The sequence below is a fragment of the Nuphar pumila genome, chromosome 11 (genome assembly GCF_984573655.1).
Source record: "Nuphar pumila chromosome 11, dmNupPumi1.hap1.1, whole genome shotgun sequence".
NCBI lineage: Eukaryota > Viridiplantae > Streptophyta > Magnoliopsida > Nymphaeales > Nymphaeaceae > Nuphar > Nuphar pumila.
Window position 1 is genome coordinate 96,800,920 of NC_143259.1, and position 18,283 is coordinate 96,819,202.

The 18,283-nt window shown below is 41.4% G+C and overlaps 1 protein-coding gene across 1 annotated transcript in view; it reads right to left on the minus strand.

Annotated features, from left to right (window-relative positions):
• Positions 1-1,146: 1,146 nt before the first annotated feature.
• LOC149822563 (SH2 domain-containing protein A-like) overlaps positions 1,147-18,283 on the minus strand; it is a 37,146-nt gene continuing 20,009 nt past the window's right edge. The window contains exons 3-12 of the mRNA XM_089980304.1: positions 10,376-10,579; positions 10,161-10,262; positions 9,679-9,756; positions 9,409-9,576; positions 8,887-9,279; positions 8,502-8,773; positions 8,173-8,335; positions 7,732-8,075; positions 2,570-2,635; positions 1,147-1,573 (exon numbers count right to left, since the gene is read on the minus strand). Of these exons, the coding sequence (XP_089836430.1) occupies positions 1,543-1,573; positions 2,570-2,635; positions 7,732-8,075; positions 8,173-8,335; positions 8,502-8,773; positions 8,887-9,279; positions 9,409-9,576; positions 9,679-9,756; positions 10,161-10,262; positions 10,376-10,579 (1,821 nt within the window). The 3' untranslated portion in view covers positions 1,147-1,542. The remainder of the gene's footprint in view (positions 1,574-2,569; positions 2,636-7,731; positions 8,076-8,172; positions 8,336-8,501; positions 8,774-8,886; positions 9,280-9,408; positions 9,577-9,678; positions 9,757-10,160; positions 10,263-10,375; positions 10,580-18,283) is intronic.

Here is an 18,283-nt window from a genome sequence, read left to right on the forward strand (position 1 = left end):
ATCTATATTATATATATAAATACATAAATGCACATAAATACATGTAGTGTTAACTTAAAACGGTTAGAATATATATATATATATATATCCTCCTCATTTTTTAAAGTGCCGCATCCGCACTCATACCAGTGCCGCATCCGCACTCATACCCACACCAGCACCTATGTGACATAGGTAAGCACCAATGTGTGAGAATGTGAAAAGAGAAACTGAGAATTAACTTGTGAGGTTAAAATCACTATCTTCATGCCATCAGTGGGCATTACTTTTTTCATTCCTAGGCATGAGCAAGCTTCATTTTCAACAGTGAATGTGTTGAGTTTTGTTACATCAGCCCCTAGGTTTAGATGGAGCATTAAAAGTTTTTCTTTCTTAGGCACCATTACTTGAACTTATGCTGCTTTCAAATTGAGTTCCTTCCAGAGTATACTGAGGCGATTTTATCCATGTTGGACAAGCTAGTTAATGGAGTCTTTGAAGTAATCACTTTTTTCTTTCTTAATATTACCAACGGGAAACTCCTGTTCAAGTGATGGTGCCCGAGGGAGAATGATGCCCTCCCATATGACACGCCCCCAAGCAACACAAGCAAAGAGATCCCTGTAAATTCCCCGCAGAATTTTCAAATCCATGTGGCACAATGGTTGGCGTAGTGGATTGGGGATTTGGCAGATAGACAGGTGATTAAGGTTCAATTCCCATGGGCATCACCCTTTTGCGCAAGCCAACACCCAGCATAGGCCCCATAACAACAGTAGGCACGTATGGCAGGCTGAGCCAACGTGATCAGGTCTTAGGGACTGGTGGCGGTTTCTTCGTCGAGATATAAATCGAAAAAAAAAATTTAATCTTTTCAAATGCAACAAAACTTTCTTTAATTCATCCCTTGTCTAAATGGAATATAACAAATGCTTGAAAAAAATCATCGAATAAATAAAATAAAACAAAGGCATGTCTCAGACCCAGCACATGTAGGTGGAGCTGTTGGGTACGCACCAGATAAAGGACTAGAATAACTTGGAGAAATCCTTCAGTCATAGACTCAGCCTAACTTGAGCCGGACTGAGCTCATGCAAACCTTGCATAGCTAGGCATACATCAACCAAACAATGAATTTGAATCACAAAGATATGGAAACGCAAGATGGAGAAACAATCACAAATTTTGATTTCTTTGGTTGAAGACCTTGCCAATATCTTTAATTCTTTACGTTTGATTACGTTTTTTGGTGATTGTTCAGACAAAGAAACATATCAGTGCTTATGAGGATAGAAAATTCTGAAGAAATCATGTAAGATATACCAACAATTTAAGACATGACATATCAAGCTTTTGCTTTGAACCTATGTCACACGGATACTCCATTTTGACTCCCGATTATCCACTTGTATATTAGTTACATTGAAAACTTTCACAAAAATGGCTGTATCCCTGTATCTTCAGCGATATCTATGTGACATAGCTTTGAACCTTGCAAGATACGCAAGCTGAGAAAGGTATCATATTACATATTACACTTTGTTGTTGCTAAGTTTCCTGTATCTATACTCCACAAGACTCTGGCCTCCTCACCCTGCAAAACAGTGAAACCATTTAGCATTCCTGTTTTCAAGATTCAACCGACCCACTCAAGTTCAAATATAGAGGTGTAAGCGGGTTGGTTGGTTCGGGTCGGGGTCTAACTTTAGGTTGATCGAGATGATTTTGATTCAGGTATGAAATTTTAATCCGAACTATGAATCAGGTGTAAGCATAGTACTTGTTTAAACAATCTAGGCCAACAGGTTAGTTCAGGTTTATATGAGGTTGTCCATAAACAGGCCAGGGAGATTTTGGATGAAGTTTTAATAGGTTGGATAAGTTTGGCTTGGATGCAAACCAGTTCAGCTCTTTGACCGGTTCAGGTATAAATCTGTTCAGGCCTTAAGTATTTGAGTTTGATCTAGTTCAGGTATTAATCAAATACATCTCCAGTGGGCCTCAAACCAGGTTAGAAGGATTGAACTTGACTTGGAAACATTACAAATTCAAGCGTAACTAGTGTTGAGTAGAAGATTTTGATTAAGTTGTAAAATTAGAAAAGCAACATAACCATGGAGTTGAAATTGGCTCAGGTATAAATCTATTCAGATTTCTATTTGTTTGGGTATCAATTGTTTCAGGTCCTTGTCAGTTCAGGTTGTTAAGAGTACAAACACAAATTGGTTTGCTACAAGTTGATTGGTTTGCTACAAGTTGATTGAAGTGTAAACCGAGTTTAGGTTTTGGTCGTTTCAAGTGCTTATTGTAAAGAACTATTTGGAACTGGTAGGCCAGTTAATGGATTTCAATCTTATATTTCCATACCTAAGAAATGGCCTGTCCGTAATTGGGTCCAGGTTTTGGAACTGAATCAACCCATAAGTGTCGTAAAATCAAGTCAGGTAAGGCCTAATTGGCTCAGTTATCCAATTGAGATAGGGTTCATCCAAACCACTTACACCATACCCAAATACTAGAAAATAAACATGCATTGAGATGAATGAAAACATAACCTAATTTCTCTGAGAGAGAGAAAGAGATATCTTGCCTGCCTAGTTGGGAGAGCTCTGGCTGTGCTAATAGCAAGTCTACAAGAGTTTTTTCATTTGTCTCCCTGTTAGCACAGAGGGCAAGAGAAGATATCAGTAATAAATACAACCCATGGAAGAAATGATATCAAGTGATAAACCATGAGCACACTTTCCATATACTTGCCATTTACAAATAAAAATCAACTATGAGTAACACCTTCTTTTGTAACTTGTTTCCATTTTGTTAAGGCAAAAAGTTCACTAAACGCCTTGAGAAAATACGGTGATTATAGTCACCATGCAATCTGAGCAAACCCCACTTCTCACAAAGTTATCCGGCCTACGATTCTTTGATTTCCTGAAATAGGAAGGGAATAACTGAAGCAAATGAATATTTACAAAACAAGGAGACGAGGCATCGATTGTCAATTGAAATGGGAATGAAAAGAGACCCCAAATATATGTGAATTGCTGATTCAGCGTGATCCTTTTGGGGCCAGAAGGTAAAATCATTAGTCTCACCATGTGTCACCACATCCAACCGACTTCACGTTTCTTACCTCCAGGTGAAATTAAAGAACCAACGTCATATGAAACACTATTTTTAGCAAATAAGCGCAATATCTGGCAATAAAAAAGCCGCTGAAGGAGAGCTGAAGCCACTGGTCACATATAAACGCCACTGATGACACAGGTCATGCCAGAATCGAACTTCCTGCTGTTTCCCAGCTTCCAACTTATGCCACTTCTAAAATGTGCAAGTACTCACAACCAGCCCTTCCAAATACCAGAGGCCAACTTCCAGTATGTTTGAAATTCCAATTCCATGGCTACCCCCTCAGGGGAAATTTATCTTCAATTAGGGATATCTATGCATTCTGCTCCAGACATAACCTCCACCAGCACTTCCATAAGAAGTGGGTCTATATTAATGCTCAAAACCATTCTAATCCCACAACGAGCTAATTCCATTAGTAAAAGGCATCTGCATCCATGATTCCAAATGTACTCCATGATGGCTTTCCAAACACTTCCACATGTAAGAAGAAATAGCTTCTTTAGCCACTGTGACACCTTCGTTGAGATAAAGAATACAGAGAGAAGGTAAGATGGAAGACTTACTAGTGCTTGCTTCATGAACATCACCGTCCCCGTGTTAATCATGATCGGAGTTGTCTGCTTAAGCAATCCTTCACGGCAGCCCATTGGGCACCCCTCAAATGTACTTTGTCAAATGCATTCCTACATATTTCCCAATTGACAACCAAAGATGCACATTGCTTCTTCCTTTAGTAGCTTTTTGAGTTAAATAACAACATTTCACATTTCCTCACAAGCTGGATGCCAAAGAAAATATCTTGAGAATAAGCTTTGTTATATCCCACATTTGCACTAGATATGTCATCCCAAAGAGAAGGATGTCATCAGCAAACTGAATGAATGTTGAGGCTGGAATATCAGGTTTAGCAACCCAATTAGAGAGGTTGTTCTCCATTGACTTGCTCAAACCCTTCCTGGGCTGATTAAACAATAAGTGGAAGAGAAGATGTTCATGTCTCAATCCTCTTGACATGAAAAGAGGAACTCTAGATTTGACATTCATAGCTACACAGATAGGGCTGAAGCAAGGATACCTCAAATCCACTTGGCCCACAAACCCCGCACCACGCCCCCCCACCCCCAAAAAAAAAACATTTCATCCATGCAAAAGGCTAGAAACTCCCAACAAACCAAGTCACAAGCCTTTTCAAGATCAACTTTGAATACAATAGCTGGAATCTTACCTTCCTCAATTATAAAATTGCTTTATTTGCAGCGATCCCACATCCCTAAATTTTCTTCCCAAAATAAAAGGCCTTTGTATTGAAGGATAATAGTATTAGGCCGACCAGGGTATTTTAGTCATTATGCCCCATCAAGAGCATTTTTGTAAGTTTTGACATTTGATAAGGGTACTACCAGAGTTGCCAGTTGGGGAAGCGGAAGCGAGGCACTTTCAAAATTTTAAGAAGCGGGAAGCATGGGACGACTTAGAAGCGAACCATGAATCATCTCGAAATCGACCTAGGAAGCGACTTAGGAAGCGAACCGGAAGTGACCTAGGAAGCGACGGGGAAGCAAGGGGAAAGCGAAAAAAGAAAGAAAAATAAAAATAAAAACACAAAAAAATGAAAAAAGAAGGGAAGCGAGCTTTCCAGTTTTTTTTTTGGCGCTTCCCAGCACGTTTCGGAAGCGCCACATTTCGGAAGTGCCACATTTCGCGCTTCGGAGAAGCGCACTTCCCCATGTCCTATGGTAACCCTGGGCATTAATGTCATTTGACTTCTGGGATGTCCCAACCATGACAAGAGTGTAATTCATGTATCACTTGATATTTGTTTTGTAATGTGTAAAGGTAGATAAAGGATAAGTTAATGTTGTATAAGGGGATGCAAAGGTAGCTAAAGGATGAGTTAAGGCTGTATAGGTAGATGCAAAGGTAACTTGGACATGAAGTCCAAAAGAAACCTTCCATAAATAAGACCATGGAGCACCTAAACGACAGCTCTTTCACTTTGGCTCACAAGGTGTTCCTCTCTCTTCTTCTTCCTTTTTCTCCCTTTCTCTTTTGTTGTATTGTATATTGAAGAATACCAAATTCACAAATAGGTGAAGGATAAATAGTTAAATACTACACTTGCCAAGGTTTCAGTGATGCTCTTGAAAGCACAATTGAGCAAAGAAATGGGAGAAAACCTAGAGATATCCGATACTCCTAATTCGTTAGGGATAAAGATGGGATATGATCTGCTGAGTTCCTCAGCAACAACCATGTCATAGAACTCCACCATCATCTGCATGATGAACTCCTTGTACTCTGTCCATGTGTTTGAATAGAATGTCTGTTATGGTGTTGAACTAAAATACATTCCTTTTGTTTTACATATATCCAATTATCCACAGCTAGAGGCTAGAGATACCCTTGGGATATGTGCAGCATGGCCTATTTAGCATCCAGAGTCGAGCCCCATGTGATAATTCAATTAATCATTTCCCTGATTATCTCAAAGCAATGTAGGCCATTGATTTATTTTCCCTTTCACCTTCAGAAATGATTCATGCAACTTATCAACTATGATCAACCCTACCACAAATTCATATGCAAACACATCTCAAGGGCTTCATTGAGCTTTTTGCAACTGAATCTACCAACACCAGGAAATGTAACATGATAACATGTGTTACAGTACCATCATAGTTTGTGTTTGTGTGTGCATGACTGCACGTATGCACACATGACTATCATCATCGTCATCATGTCTTTACTCACCTAGACAGGGTTGCTTCATAAGTCCCACTTCTCTATTCCTATTTAAAGTCACAGACCAGAATCCCACCAGAATCATTCATGTCTTTATTTCCGGACAATCTATGTGTCCTATTTAAGTCCCATTCTTAAAAGTTTCATCCTCTAAAAGCTTTTGCCCCATCCAATTTTTATCATATATATATATATATATATATATATATATATATATATATATATATATATATATGTTATCTGGAATTATGTGAACTGGAGTATGAACCAAGATTTTCATGGGTTTTTTTTGTTCTTTTTCTTAAATTTCACTGTACAGATGTGATCTACAAGATTGGTTTTATAGGAACCGGCTCTTGGATCATCCAATTAAGACGCATAAGCAGGATCATTTAAGGTTTGAAAATCAATGGCTCAGAATTTTCATAAATATATAAGCAACCAAAAACTGTATTTTTCGTTGAAAGTACATGATCCAACAGTTGATTCCTAGCAAATGGACTGTGTCCAACACATCTGCAGGGTCGGATCTGCAAAAAACGCATCAGAAATCAGAAATGCCTAGTTCACACTCCAGTTCACATATTTCTAGTTAATATATGTATATCTATGTCACCTGGGTACGGGTTACGGAGGGTACGACATGGCAATTCCAAAACATGTGGGTACGGGGACACGACTATATATATATATATATATATATATATATATATATATATATATATATATATATATATACAAAATAACAACAAAAAACAACAACAACAGCTACGCCTTCATCCCAAAACAATTGGGGTCGGCGATATGAACCAAAAAAGAAAATCATTCTGGGTCTTCCACATGAATCCTTCTCCTCCAATCATTTTTATCCAATGTCATGTCCTCGGTGAGGTTCAAAGCATTCATATCCTTTCCTATCACCTCCATCCATGTCTTCCTAGGCCTACCCCGACCTCTTTTAACTAATATATTTTCTCATTTCTCCATCCTTCTAACTGGAGCATCATTAGGCCTTCGCCGAATATGTCCAAACCACCGTAAACGATTCTCTCTCATCTTATTTTCAATGGGTACAACGCCTACCTTCTTACGTATCTCCTCGTTCTGAATCTTATCTTTTATTGTATTTCCACACATCCATCTCAGCATACGCATCTCAGCTACACTCATTTTTTGAATATGATGTCTCTTGGCAGCCCAACATTCCGTACCATATAGTAAAGCGGGCCTAAATATATATATACAAAATAAACTGAATATAATCTAAATATATATTATATACTGAAAATATAATTATAAATTATAAATTAAATACAAACTTGTATGTACGGAGGGTAAAATGGCGTGTCCGGGTGTCAACGCATGTCGACACGGGTATGGAGGGCAAAATGGAGTGTCCGGGTACCATAGATGTATATATAGAAGAGAGAGAGAGAGAGAGAGAGAGAGAGAGAGAGAGAGAGAGAGAGAGCATGATTGAACAGCTATAAACAGTGTAAAGGAACCAAAGATTTTCTTCATAAAAAATTACATGAATTAACACATTAATTATTTACAAACCCCACAACATGAGGGAACCAAAGATGCATTTAACAGACGTATATAATTTCAAGTCTTTTAGCAGACTATCTGCAAACAATGTGTAAAAGACAAGTAAACTAACAGAAAAAAGGCCTTAACAAGTCATACTGCCAATTGTTTCTCAAGTACTTGTGCCTTGTAAATAACTATGAGACATACTATATGCAACCTTTATGATGCTGATGATCATTTAATAGAGGAATAATGACGCAAGGCTTCTTCCTTAGGTTCAATAAACTACTAATTTTGTAACAGCGATGAAAAGATCAAGAGAAGGAAACAAACAATAGTGCATACCTGTCATCAAGAAAAACCAATCTATGATGAAGCATGGAATCAGGGCCAACATAGCTAACAACCAAGCTGCCAGCATCTGGATGAGGCCAGATTCTGGAAGCAGCAAACCGAAGTAAGAATGTCCCAGGCTTTTCAACTCCTTGAGGACCTCTAAGAGAAGATTCTGCTTCTTCTCGAGTAATCATCCCTTCAACCCACTTCGGTGATGTACATTCCCATGCTGCATGCAACTGACGTTTCGATAAAGTCAAAGCTACAGGATATAACCATTGCCACAGTCTGTCAAAACTTTCACGACTAATGGTGTCAGAGCATCCAGCTATCCTTTTCAAATATTCCTTGTCCTGAGAGAATAAAAACACAAACTGATATTATTAAAAAAATAAAAATCAAGTAATGAAACATTCTCAAGCAACCAAACACCAGATATATCAAAGCAACCTCCATGGACAGGGTCCTGTTGACAGACTGAGAAACCTTCGCAAACTGCCTTTCAATTTCACGTATTGCATTTCTCCAAAAAACATGGTGATCCTTCTGGGAAAGCAAGCTCCACATTTGGTTCCCTTCTTGGATCAAGCATTTTGCAATCAATATTTGGTATCTTTGAATCACAAATAACAAACAGAGACATCAGATCGTATCCAACAATACATGCTTTCAGAAATTACACAACTTCCAAGAGGTCAATATAACTGCACACAATCCATGGCTAAACATATTCAACATGCATCAAATGCATATGCATCAATTAGAGTTTGATGAAGTACCTGTTATGAGAGCAACCTGTATACATGGAAACCTGAGCAGCAAAGTCAGCAAAATCTTGTTCACTTGCAGAAGTTACAACTTCCTTGAGAAAAGCTGCACGTTCAGTTATACCCTCAAGGCAATACTTGAAAATGGCCAAGTCTGTTAATTGACTCACTGTCCTGCCGAAAGCAGATTTTTTGGTTTGAATGTTTTCACAACCATATGGAATATCATCTATTCCATGCTTTACAACTCTTGCTTCACGGTTTGCTTTAGATGCAGTACCATCCTACATTAGTCCATAAAAACTTTAGTGGCATCTTACTCCAAAAAACAAAAACAGGTCAACTGAAAAGTTGAAAAGATAACAGTACTGTGTTAAACATGAACAACTCGGCATACATCATTTGAATCTATGTTACAGACATTGCCTTCTTCACAGAGAAGATGATCTAGACCATTGTTTGTGCCGAACCTCCAAGCAATCTTCCAATGTCCTACTTTGACACGTTTTAGAGAAGGACTGTTCACAGACCCTTGAAAACTTGACAATGGAAAGTGTTCATCTCCATCTTGTTGAGCTTCATTAGAGTCCTCATCAGCCCCTGGTGATTGAGGTGCATCAAGCAGATGTGTAGATGGATTTGACTTTCTCCACACAGATGATGCACGAGTATTACGATTTCTCGAAACACAACGAATTGGACGAGAGTACACTTCAAAGAAAGGATATCTTCGCTCATTTGGTGATTCAAAACGAACACGGAATAGTCTGTTTTCACATTTGGAGGAAAGCTGCATGCGGAAAGCAAAACATCAAAGATGAGATTTCAAGCTTCATAATGAATGATAAGATACTGAAAGAGAAACCAGCACCTTTTTAAAAAAATTAGGAAGGTTTCATTGACTAGCTGTTAAAAGTACCTGAGATATTTTTAGCTTAAAGGATGCACGCCCATGCAGAAGTTTGATAGGTCTATCGGTAGAAGGGAATTCAACTCCATCAAATGTCGTCAAAAGAGGAGCTTCAGCATCATCTTTTGATTTCTCAACAGGTAATCCATTATCCGCATATACAAGTGAAGCTATAACCTGGAAACATAAAGAAATACAGTAATAAAAGTACAGCAACCTAGAAGCAGCAGTCAATCCAGATATAACCCAAATTGAGAATCACTGACAAGAGAAAATAACCTCGATTTCCTTGTGTGAAGAACGTCCAAGAGCATCTAACAAGATAACATCAAGGGCAAAGTTCCTGCGGCAGGAGGCCTGGATAACAGTAAGAGATCAGTAATTATAAAATGAATTCCTTTTCAAGGGATACCATGTGTTTGAATACGAAACATTTTGTGCATGTGATGTGAATGCTTCCTTTTTCGAAAAGGTGAATGTGAATGTCGACAACTTTGAAAATGTGTATGTGAGAGAGGGAGAGAGCATGATTTCACAGCTTTTCAGTGGTACAGTAACCTCAGAAGAAGCTACATAACGTGTATAGAACTTTTCACAGCAAATACTATCAATTAGAACTTAGAAGAAATATGCCAATTAAAGGAAAAGAGACTCAAAGTCCAGGGACAAATCTCAAAAATACACTTCTGAATTCCAAAATGTCCTACCATATTGTAGAACCAAACCCTTGTCTCTAAAGCAAATGAAAATATTTCTCTAACCTTACCACCAACAACACTCCAAACACCATCCCCACCTTCCACAACCTCATTGTTTTCAGAAAGACACGATGAACCATCAAGCGATAACACCAATGGTGGGTTCTGCCAGCAGGAAATGAACTTAAGAAACATGTCAAAAAAAAATCCATAGTGCATGAGGATACAGAATTTCAAGTTCGTCCAATAAAAACCAGTGTTTGATTCCACTAGATTACCTTCATAAAGTCATCAGTGACACATGGCAGATTAAAGATATGAACATGATGAACATAGCCATGGAACTTGTCATCCCCTCCATCATTACCAGTCAATGTTTTGTTTGCAAGTTTCCAAACAGGGTCATTCGCTGAAGGGTGAGACAGCTGCTTTTCACCAACAACTGCTCCATTAATGTGAAGGCGGAGATAGGTTGTAGCCACCTAAAAATCAGAATGAGGGACGATTAATATAGATAGTTGCCTTAATCAAATAATATCATAACTTTCTGTTCAGGAACCACAACATAAACAGATAGGGTGGAAAATAGAAGGTCATGTAAACAAGCTGGAACCAAAACACAACTGTTAAATGTTAAGGGAAGACGAATCATGTTTGTTTTAAAAGAGAGAAATGAAGCTCAGATTTTGGGGTCAGAAAAACAAAAACAGAAGCTAATAGCAAATAGTTGGAATCAATCCCAGGAGTTCCAAGATATGGCTTCTCCAGGTTCTTGAACTAGCATCTACAGAAAGGAGTTAGATTCTTGAAACCTAATAACAAGGAAAAACCTTGTGATAGCACACGAACATGGAAGTTAACCATGCAACAAATTGCAATCGATCGTGAGTAGTCAATTTATGAGACATTCTATGTGCTATGTCACTAAGATACTCCATTTTGACTGTTGTTTTGTATCACCGTATATATAAGTCATACTGAAAACTTCATAAAAATGGTTGTGTTGCCCATATCATCATCTATATCCATGTGACAGACTGTGATTCCACCTGATTTATGTTGGAAATTGGAATTATGCTAAGTTCCTACTAAAGGTACAGATACCGTAAATGGTATAGCAATAGCCATCCTATCATCTTCTAAGCCAAGCAGAACACCATCTTCCACATCAGACTAAAACCATGTGATAAGCAGAAAGTTGGAAGCTTTACCCTGATAGCTCCATGATCATTAACACTTGCTTCAATAGGACAACTAATTTATCCACTTTCATACATGCCATGCAGCCAATGATAAGAAGTACAGGTTTTTTTTCTTTTTCTTTTTATATGATCATCGAATACAAGAGTAACTTCTTTCTTAATGATCTGATGCAGGGCAGGACCCGATTGGATCCATCGTGCCACCCGATCCACCACAAAGGGCAGACGATCGGACCCACGTGTCCGATCCCATCGCAGGTACGTAGCCACGACGCAGGGATGTACCCCTGCGCACTTACTCCAGGCGTGGTCCAGTTCGAACATCACAGAGTCAGCAGTCGATTGAAGCCAACCCGGATTGCGATTTGGGTCCAAGGCTGGACCCGCGACCCGGGTCCAGCAACAGTCTTTAAAAACCCTCTCCTAGGGTTTTGTGAGGGGGATTACAGATTTTCTCTGGCAGCAGCCATATTGTTCAGCAGTTTCCTTTTCTTTGCCTTTACCCATTGTTTTATTCGTTATTGCATTTGTTTACGTAACTTTGTCATTCAGCCTACTGTCTTTTTGTTTATTGAATCCATTATTGCGAATAAAAGAAAACAGGCCCACTGATTACCAGTGGGTATTCCTCTCCATTTCTGGGCATCGTTCGACCTTAAAAGTTGGGTCATTACAATCAGTCGACTGGTGTCACGCTGCCAGCATCACCACTGTATCAGAGTGGTATCAAAGCCAGCGCCTTTCCCCTCGTTTCGCAAGATGGTTTCGGAGGTGAGGGGCGATCCGGCGACGGTAATCGAGCAGGAGGATGCCGACAACGCAGATCCGATGCTGCGAATGATGGAAATGATGACAAAGATGCAAGAGAACGTGTTGCGTATCAGCCGGGACGTGGCCGGAATATCACGACGACTTGATGGGGTCGAAAATAGGGTTGCGAGGATCGAATCACCGGCGGCGATACCTACTTCTTCTACACAGCAAATGGATCCGATTAGGGGCGGGAGCGCTAGCGTCCTCGTTGAAGCGGTGGCTGACAATCCAGCCTAACCAACTGTTCAGACTGCCGCACCACCATAAAACGCAGGGAGGGAGTTGCGCAGGTACGCCGACCTCGTGTCGCCCCACCCCGAGGTACCGATGATGCCCTGTGGTGAGGTAACCACTCGGTTGGGGGAAGAGGGGGGTCCCAGTGGAAATTTGGGTGCGCCTGCCTGGCACCGACCCACGCAGCAGGGGCTGCAGGTCGGGCACGGCACGCGTGGCCTGAGCATGATGTCGGACCAGACTAAAGAGGGGCTCCCCAACCGCAGTTTGGGTGCGCCTGCCTGGCACCGACCCACGCAGCAGGGGCTGCAGGGCGGGCACGGCCCGCGTGGCCCGACCGTGCCACTGGGTCAGGCAGCCGACGCGCCAGACTTAGCCCAGGCTGAGGAGGGTCTGTCGACCTTCCCAGCACCTGCGCGCATGGGTAATGTCGCAACCCACCCGCAGGTTAGGTGGGCTGATTTTGTTTGGACTGGGCCTGACCTCTCAGGGTCTGGTCAAGACCCTATGTTAATTGGGTCCGGACCCGGTTATCAAGGACCACCCTTTGGGTTCTCGAGAGTGGGTCTGGATCTCACACCCTCCTACCCAGCCTACCCAGTTGGGTTCGGTTCGCAGTTTCCTACGAATCCGACTCAACCCGTTAATTTTGAACCCCAAAATGAATCCTATATCGACCCAAACTTGTATCGGACCAGAGCGGAGCTCCCGTTTGATTTTGAGCTGGGTCAAAACCAGACCCATAATCATATGGATCGTGGATTGAGTTCAAACCACGCCTCTTACCCCCACAGCTCAATTTCCGATCCAACCTATCCAAATCTGGGTTCGACGAATAGTTTTGGATTAGGCCCGATCCATATCCAGTCGGGCGAATCATCTCAGTCCTATACCAACCCAACCAGATACCCGAACCAATCCACTAATCCATTACTGATCCAAACCCAGGTCCAACACCCTTGTCATAACCCCAACCCGTTTTACTCCGTTTCTACTCACGTAGAGCCCGAGACCCAACAAACCCGTCCACCTTTAGTAGGACCCCCTTACATCCCGATGCAACAGCGCCAGCCACAGATGGCCCCCACCCGCGGGCTAGCCAGGCCGCGGCAGATTCAACTTGGACCGGCGCAACCTGAGCGCTAACCACCCATAGGTGGAGTTCGTCAGCACCAGCATCCAGGCGAGTAGTACCGCACAGAGGGCGATAAAGCAGTATGGGACGACAACGTTTTCTGGAACGAGTATCCTGCAAGAATGGTGGAGGCTCGTCAGCAGAGAGCACCAGAGCACCCCTCCACTTATGGGGTGAAGTTGGATCTTCCGGAGTTTGCGGGGCGGTTCGATAAGGAGCAGTTCTTCGACTGGTCTTATGTCGTGCAGTTCATTTTCCACTACCACATAGTCGCTGAGCACCGTCGTGTCTCCCTAGCGTCTACTCGGCTGAGAGGCTTAGCACAAACATAGTGGGTGGAGTTGCAGCGGTCGAGAGAGCGGCAGGGACTCGAGCGCGTACAGTCGTGGGAGGAGATACAGAGATTGATGCAGTCAAAATTCGTGCCTTCAGATCACGCTGAGAGAGCCTGCAAGGAGTACCTGACTCTGCGTCAAGGCACCCGAACTGTGGCGGAATACACTGTTGAGTTCCATCGTCTTTCCCTGCGTGTGCAGATCGAGGAAACCGCCCGCCAGCAGGTCACGAGGTACATTTCTGGTCTCCGTCCTGCTATCTCTAATGATTTTAGTTGTATCACTGTCGAGACATTAGATCAGGCAAGCAGTTATGCCATGAATGTCGAGGAAAAGCTGAAAAGGAGGCAAGAATATAGGACCTCCCGTAGTGAACCATCCAGTCGACCTAAGTCGAGTTTCCCAACTAGGGGAGCAAGCTCCCCTAGAAAGGAGGACTCAAAGCCTAGAGCAGACCTTAGCAAACCTGACCAGTCAGGACCAGCCTTCCATACCCGGTCTAAAGCCAAACCTAGTGAGTCGACCATTCGTTGTTTTAGGTGTCAGGAGTTAGGACATGTCGCATCTAAGTGTCCCACTGTGAGCAAGAACACCCATCTTGTTGAAGGTATTGTCAGCATCCGAGAGTGAGAGTGAGTCTTTGGTCGAGGATGAGGATGAGAGAGAAATCGTAGAGTTCGACGGCAACGTCGAAAATTTATTGTCCATCCGTCAGTTCTAACCGCACCCCGCGAGTCGACCCTTGCGAAATGGTTGTGGAACAACATTTTTAGAACTAGGTGCAACTGTGAGGGTTACGCGTGTGACGTTATTATCGACACCGGTGCTTGTGAAAATATGGAGTCTGAGGGCGTTGTATCTACCTTGAACCTAAACACCGAGAAATTGTCCCAACCATACAAGATGGCGTGGTTTAAAAAAGGGAACGAGGTTCCCATCACCCAACGTTGTTTAGTTTGATTCTCTATGGGGGAGCATTACCACGACGAAGTATGGTGTGATTTAGCCCCCATGAATGCGTGTCACATTCTTTTGGGTCATCCTTGGCAGTTTGATCGCAAAACCATTCACGATGGGCACAAGAACACATATTCTTTCCTTTTTAAGGGTCATAAGTGTTAGAATCTGCACCTTCAAGCCTTGGAGATCTGCCTTCAACCTGAAAATACAAATTAGGGAGAAGAGAAGAGAGAAGAGGGAGAGAGAAAGAGAAAAAGGATGCTGAATGGGAAAATAGGGTACGTGATATCGATACCCTCTTTGCTGTATGTATTTATAATAAAACAACACAGAAATTACAAGTATGCCACATTCGTTTGGATCTGTTCGGATATGGATCCTGAAATCGGATCCATATCCAATACAGATATAAATCTAACATCCCCCCTCAAGTTGTGCATGATATTTCATCATGCCCAACTTGTTCTTCAAATACCAAAACTGTGATCCAGTAAGTCCTTTGGTGAAAAGATCAGCAACTTGTTCAGAAGTATGTATATACGCAGGGGAGATTTCCTCATCTTCTATTTTCTGACGGATGAAATGTTGATCAATCTCAATGTGTTTGGTACGACTGTGAAGGATGGGATTGAATGAGATTTTGATGGCACTTTGGTTGTCAACAAGCATGTTAGACTGAGCAATAGGAAGAGACAATTCCCCAAGAAGATGACGAAGCCAAGTAGCATCGGCTGTGCCAGCAGCCATGGCCCTATATTCAGCTTCTGTGCTGGATTTGGCAATGGCGCGTTGTCTGCGACTACTCCAACACACAAGATTAGAATTAAGAAAAACACAATAGCCAGAAACAGAGCGGCGTTCATCAAGATCGCTTCCCCAATCAGCATCAGTGTATGTAGAGATAATATGGCCATCCACAGTAGGAGAGACGCGTTTATAAGTAAGTCCATCGCCAATGGTCCCCTTGAGGTAACGTAAGATACGCTTGACAGCTTCCATATGAGCATCTGTGGGAGCATTCATAAACTGGGAAACCTGATTGACGGCATATACAATGTCGGGACGAGTGAATGTTAAATATTGAAGTTTCCCAACAATACTGCGATAAAAAGTAGGAACAGGATATGAAGGACTGCCATCTGAAACGTTCAACTTTGTATGCAAAACACTGGGTGTGTTAGTGGGCTTACAATCAGTCATACCAGAGGATGTAAGAATATCAAGGGCATATTTGTGCTGAGAGAGGGTAAGGGAATCCTTAGTCCTGTCTAATTCAACCCCCAAAAAATATCTGAGGTCCCCAAGGTCTTTCATTTTGAAATGTTGTTCTAACACTTCTTTGATCTGGACAATATGAGAAGAAGTATTACCCGTGAGAATAATGTCGTCCACATATATCAATAACCAAGTAGTGATCCCTCCTTTGTGATAGATAAAAAGAGAATGGTCAAGGGCGCTCTTCTGAAAACCAGCTTCTTGAATGTGAAGAGAGAACCTTTCAAACCATGAACGAGAAGCCTGTTTTAACCCATATAATGACTTGTGCAACTTGCACACCCATAAATTAGGATCACTAGTAGCATATCCTGGTGGCTGTTCCATGTAAACATCCTCTTTGAGAAAACCATGAAGAAAAGCATTTTTGACATCAAGTTGATGTAATGACCATCCAAAAGTAACTGCAAGAGAGAGAATAACCCGGATTGTACTCATCTTAACAACAGGGCTGAAAGTCTCATCATAATCTTCCCCATGTTGTTGAGTGAAACCTCTGGCTACAAGACGAGCTTTATACCTATCAATACTTCCATCTGGTTTATATTTGATTTTATAAACCCATTTGGATCCAACAATATTCTTATCCTTTGGTCGAGGAACGACTTCCCATGTTTGACATTCATTCAAGGCTTCCATTTCTTCATTCATGGCTTCAATCCAACGGGAATTGTGAGAGGCCTGAGAATAACACTTTGGTTCAGTCTGTTTATGCAAACTGGTCATAAAAAGTTGAAAATCCAAAGTGAAAGAGTCATAGCTTATCCATCTATCCACGGGATGTCTTGCTCGAGTGGACCTTCGTGAATGAGAAGGAACAATGGCAGAGTCAATGGTAGGGGCAGGAGTGCGACGAGAATAAACCAAGCCAGAGAACCTGTCTAAAGGAGGATCATCCATCTGAGCATCAGACATGTCTGCTTCATTATGAGTACTATCCATCTGGGCATCAGACATATCTGCTTCAATGTGAGTACTGTCAGAAGAAACTGGAAAAATAGTCGGTTGAATTCCACCACTTAAGATATTTGAACACAGCCATGGATCATATAGTCTAGATGCTGAATCATGAACGGCCTTGGATGAAGTATGAAATTGCAATCTGAGTTCATCAAAAACGACATGTCTTGAAACATGTATACGACCTGTAAGGGGATTATAGCATCTATAGCCTCGATAATGATCCGCATAACCCACAAACTGACACATTATAGCTCGTGTCTGAAATTTGTTCCGGATGCTGGAATCAACATGAACATAGCAAATGCATCCAAAAACCCGAAGCTCATCATATTTAGGATGCTCATTATTCAAAAGAAAGAAAGGAGATTTCCCAGCGAGAAGAGCTAGAGGCAGTCGATTTATAACATAAACAGCTGTGTGAAATGCCTCAGTCCATAGAGTCATAGAGAGATCAGTGTCATGAAGCATGCTTAAGGCAGTCTCTACAATGTGTCGGTGCTTGCGTTCTGCAATGCCATTTTGCTGTGGTGTGTGTGGACAGGATATCTGTCTAGTGATGCCATGATTCAGCAAGTATTCGGTAAATTCAGATGATAAATATTCACCACCACCATCACATTGAAAATGCACTATGTTGGATGAAAATTTATTTTGGATGAGGGCATGAAATTGGGTAAATAGATGAAACACTTCAGATTTGTGTTTTATGAAATGTATCCATGTATAGCGAGAAAAGGAATCAACGAAAATGACATAGTATCTACTGCCAGAAGGAGATGAGACAGGAGCTGGTCCCCAAACATCGGAGTATATCGTTTCAAACAATTTAGAAGCTCTTTTATTTATGGAATTAAAAGGAAGAGCATGACTCTTACAGAGTTGACAACTTGAGCACATGCCTGACTCACTAACAGATTTCAAACTGGATTTGTGTAACAATCCATTATTAACAAGACTGGCAATAAAAGAATGACTACAATGGCCTAATCGATTATGCCAAATGGTCGGCATATCAACTTGAGTCAAATTGACTTCATTCGGATCAACTGAAGGAGAAACAAGCGGACTGGACTTGGACACTGGAGGAGCTTCCTTGAGGACGTACATGTTGCCTTCACGAATTCCTTCAGCGAATATTGTCTTGGTGAGAGGGTCCTTGACAAAAACAGAGGAAGGAGTGAATTCAACTGATGTGGAAGAGTCATCAATGAGTTTAGATACTGAAATGATGTTTTTCTTAACATTAGGAACAACTAAAACATTTTGTAA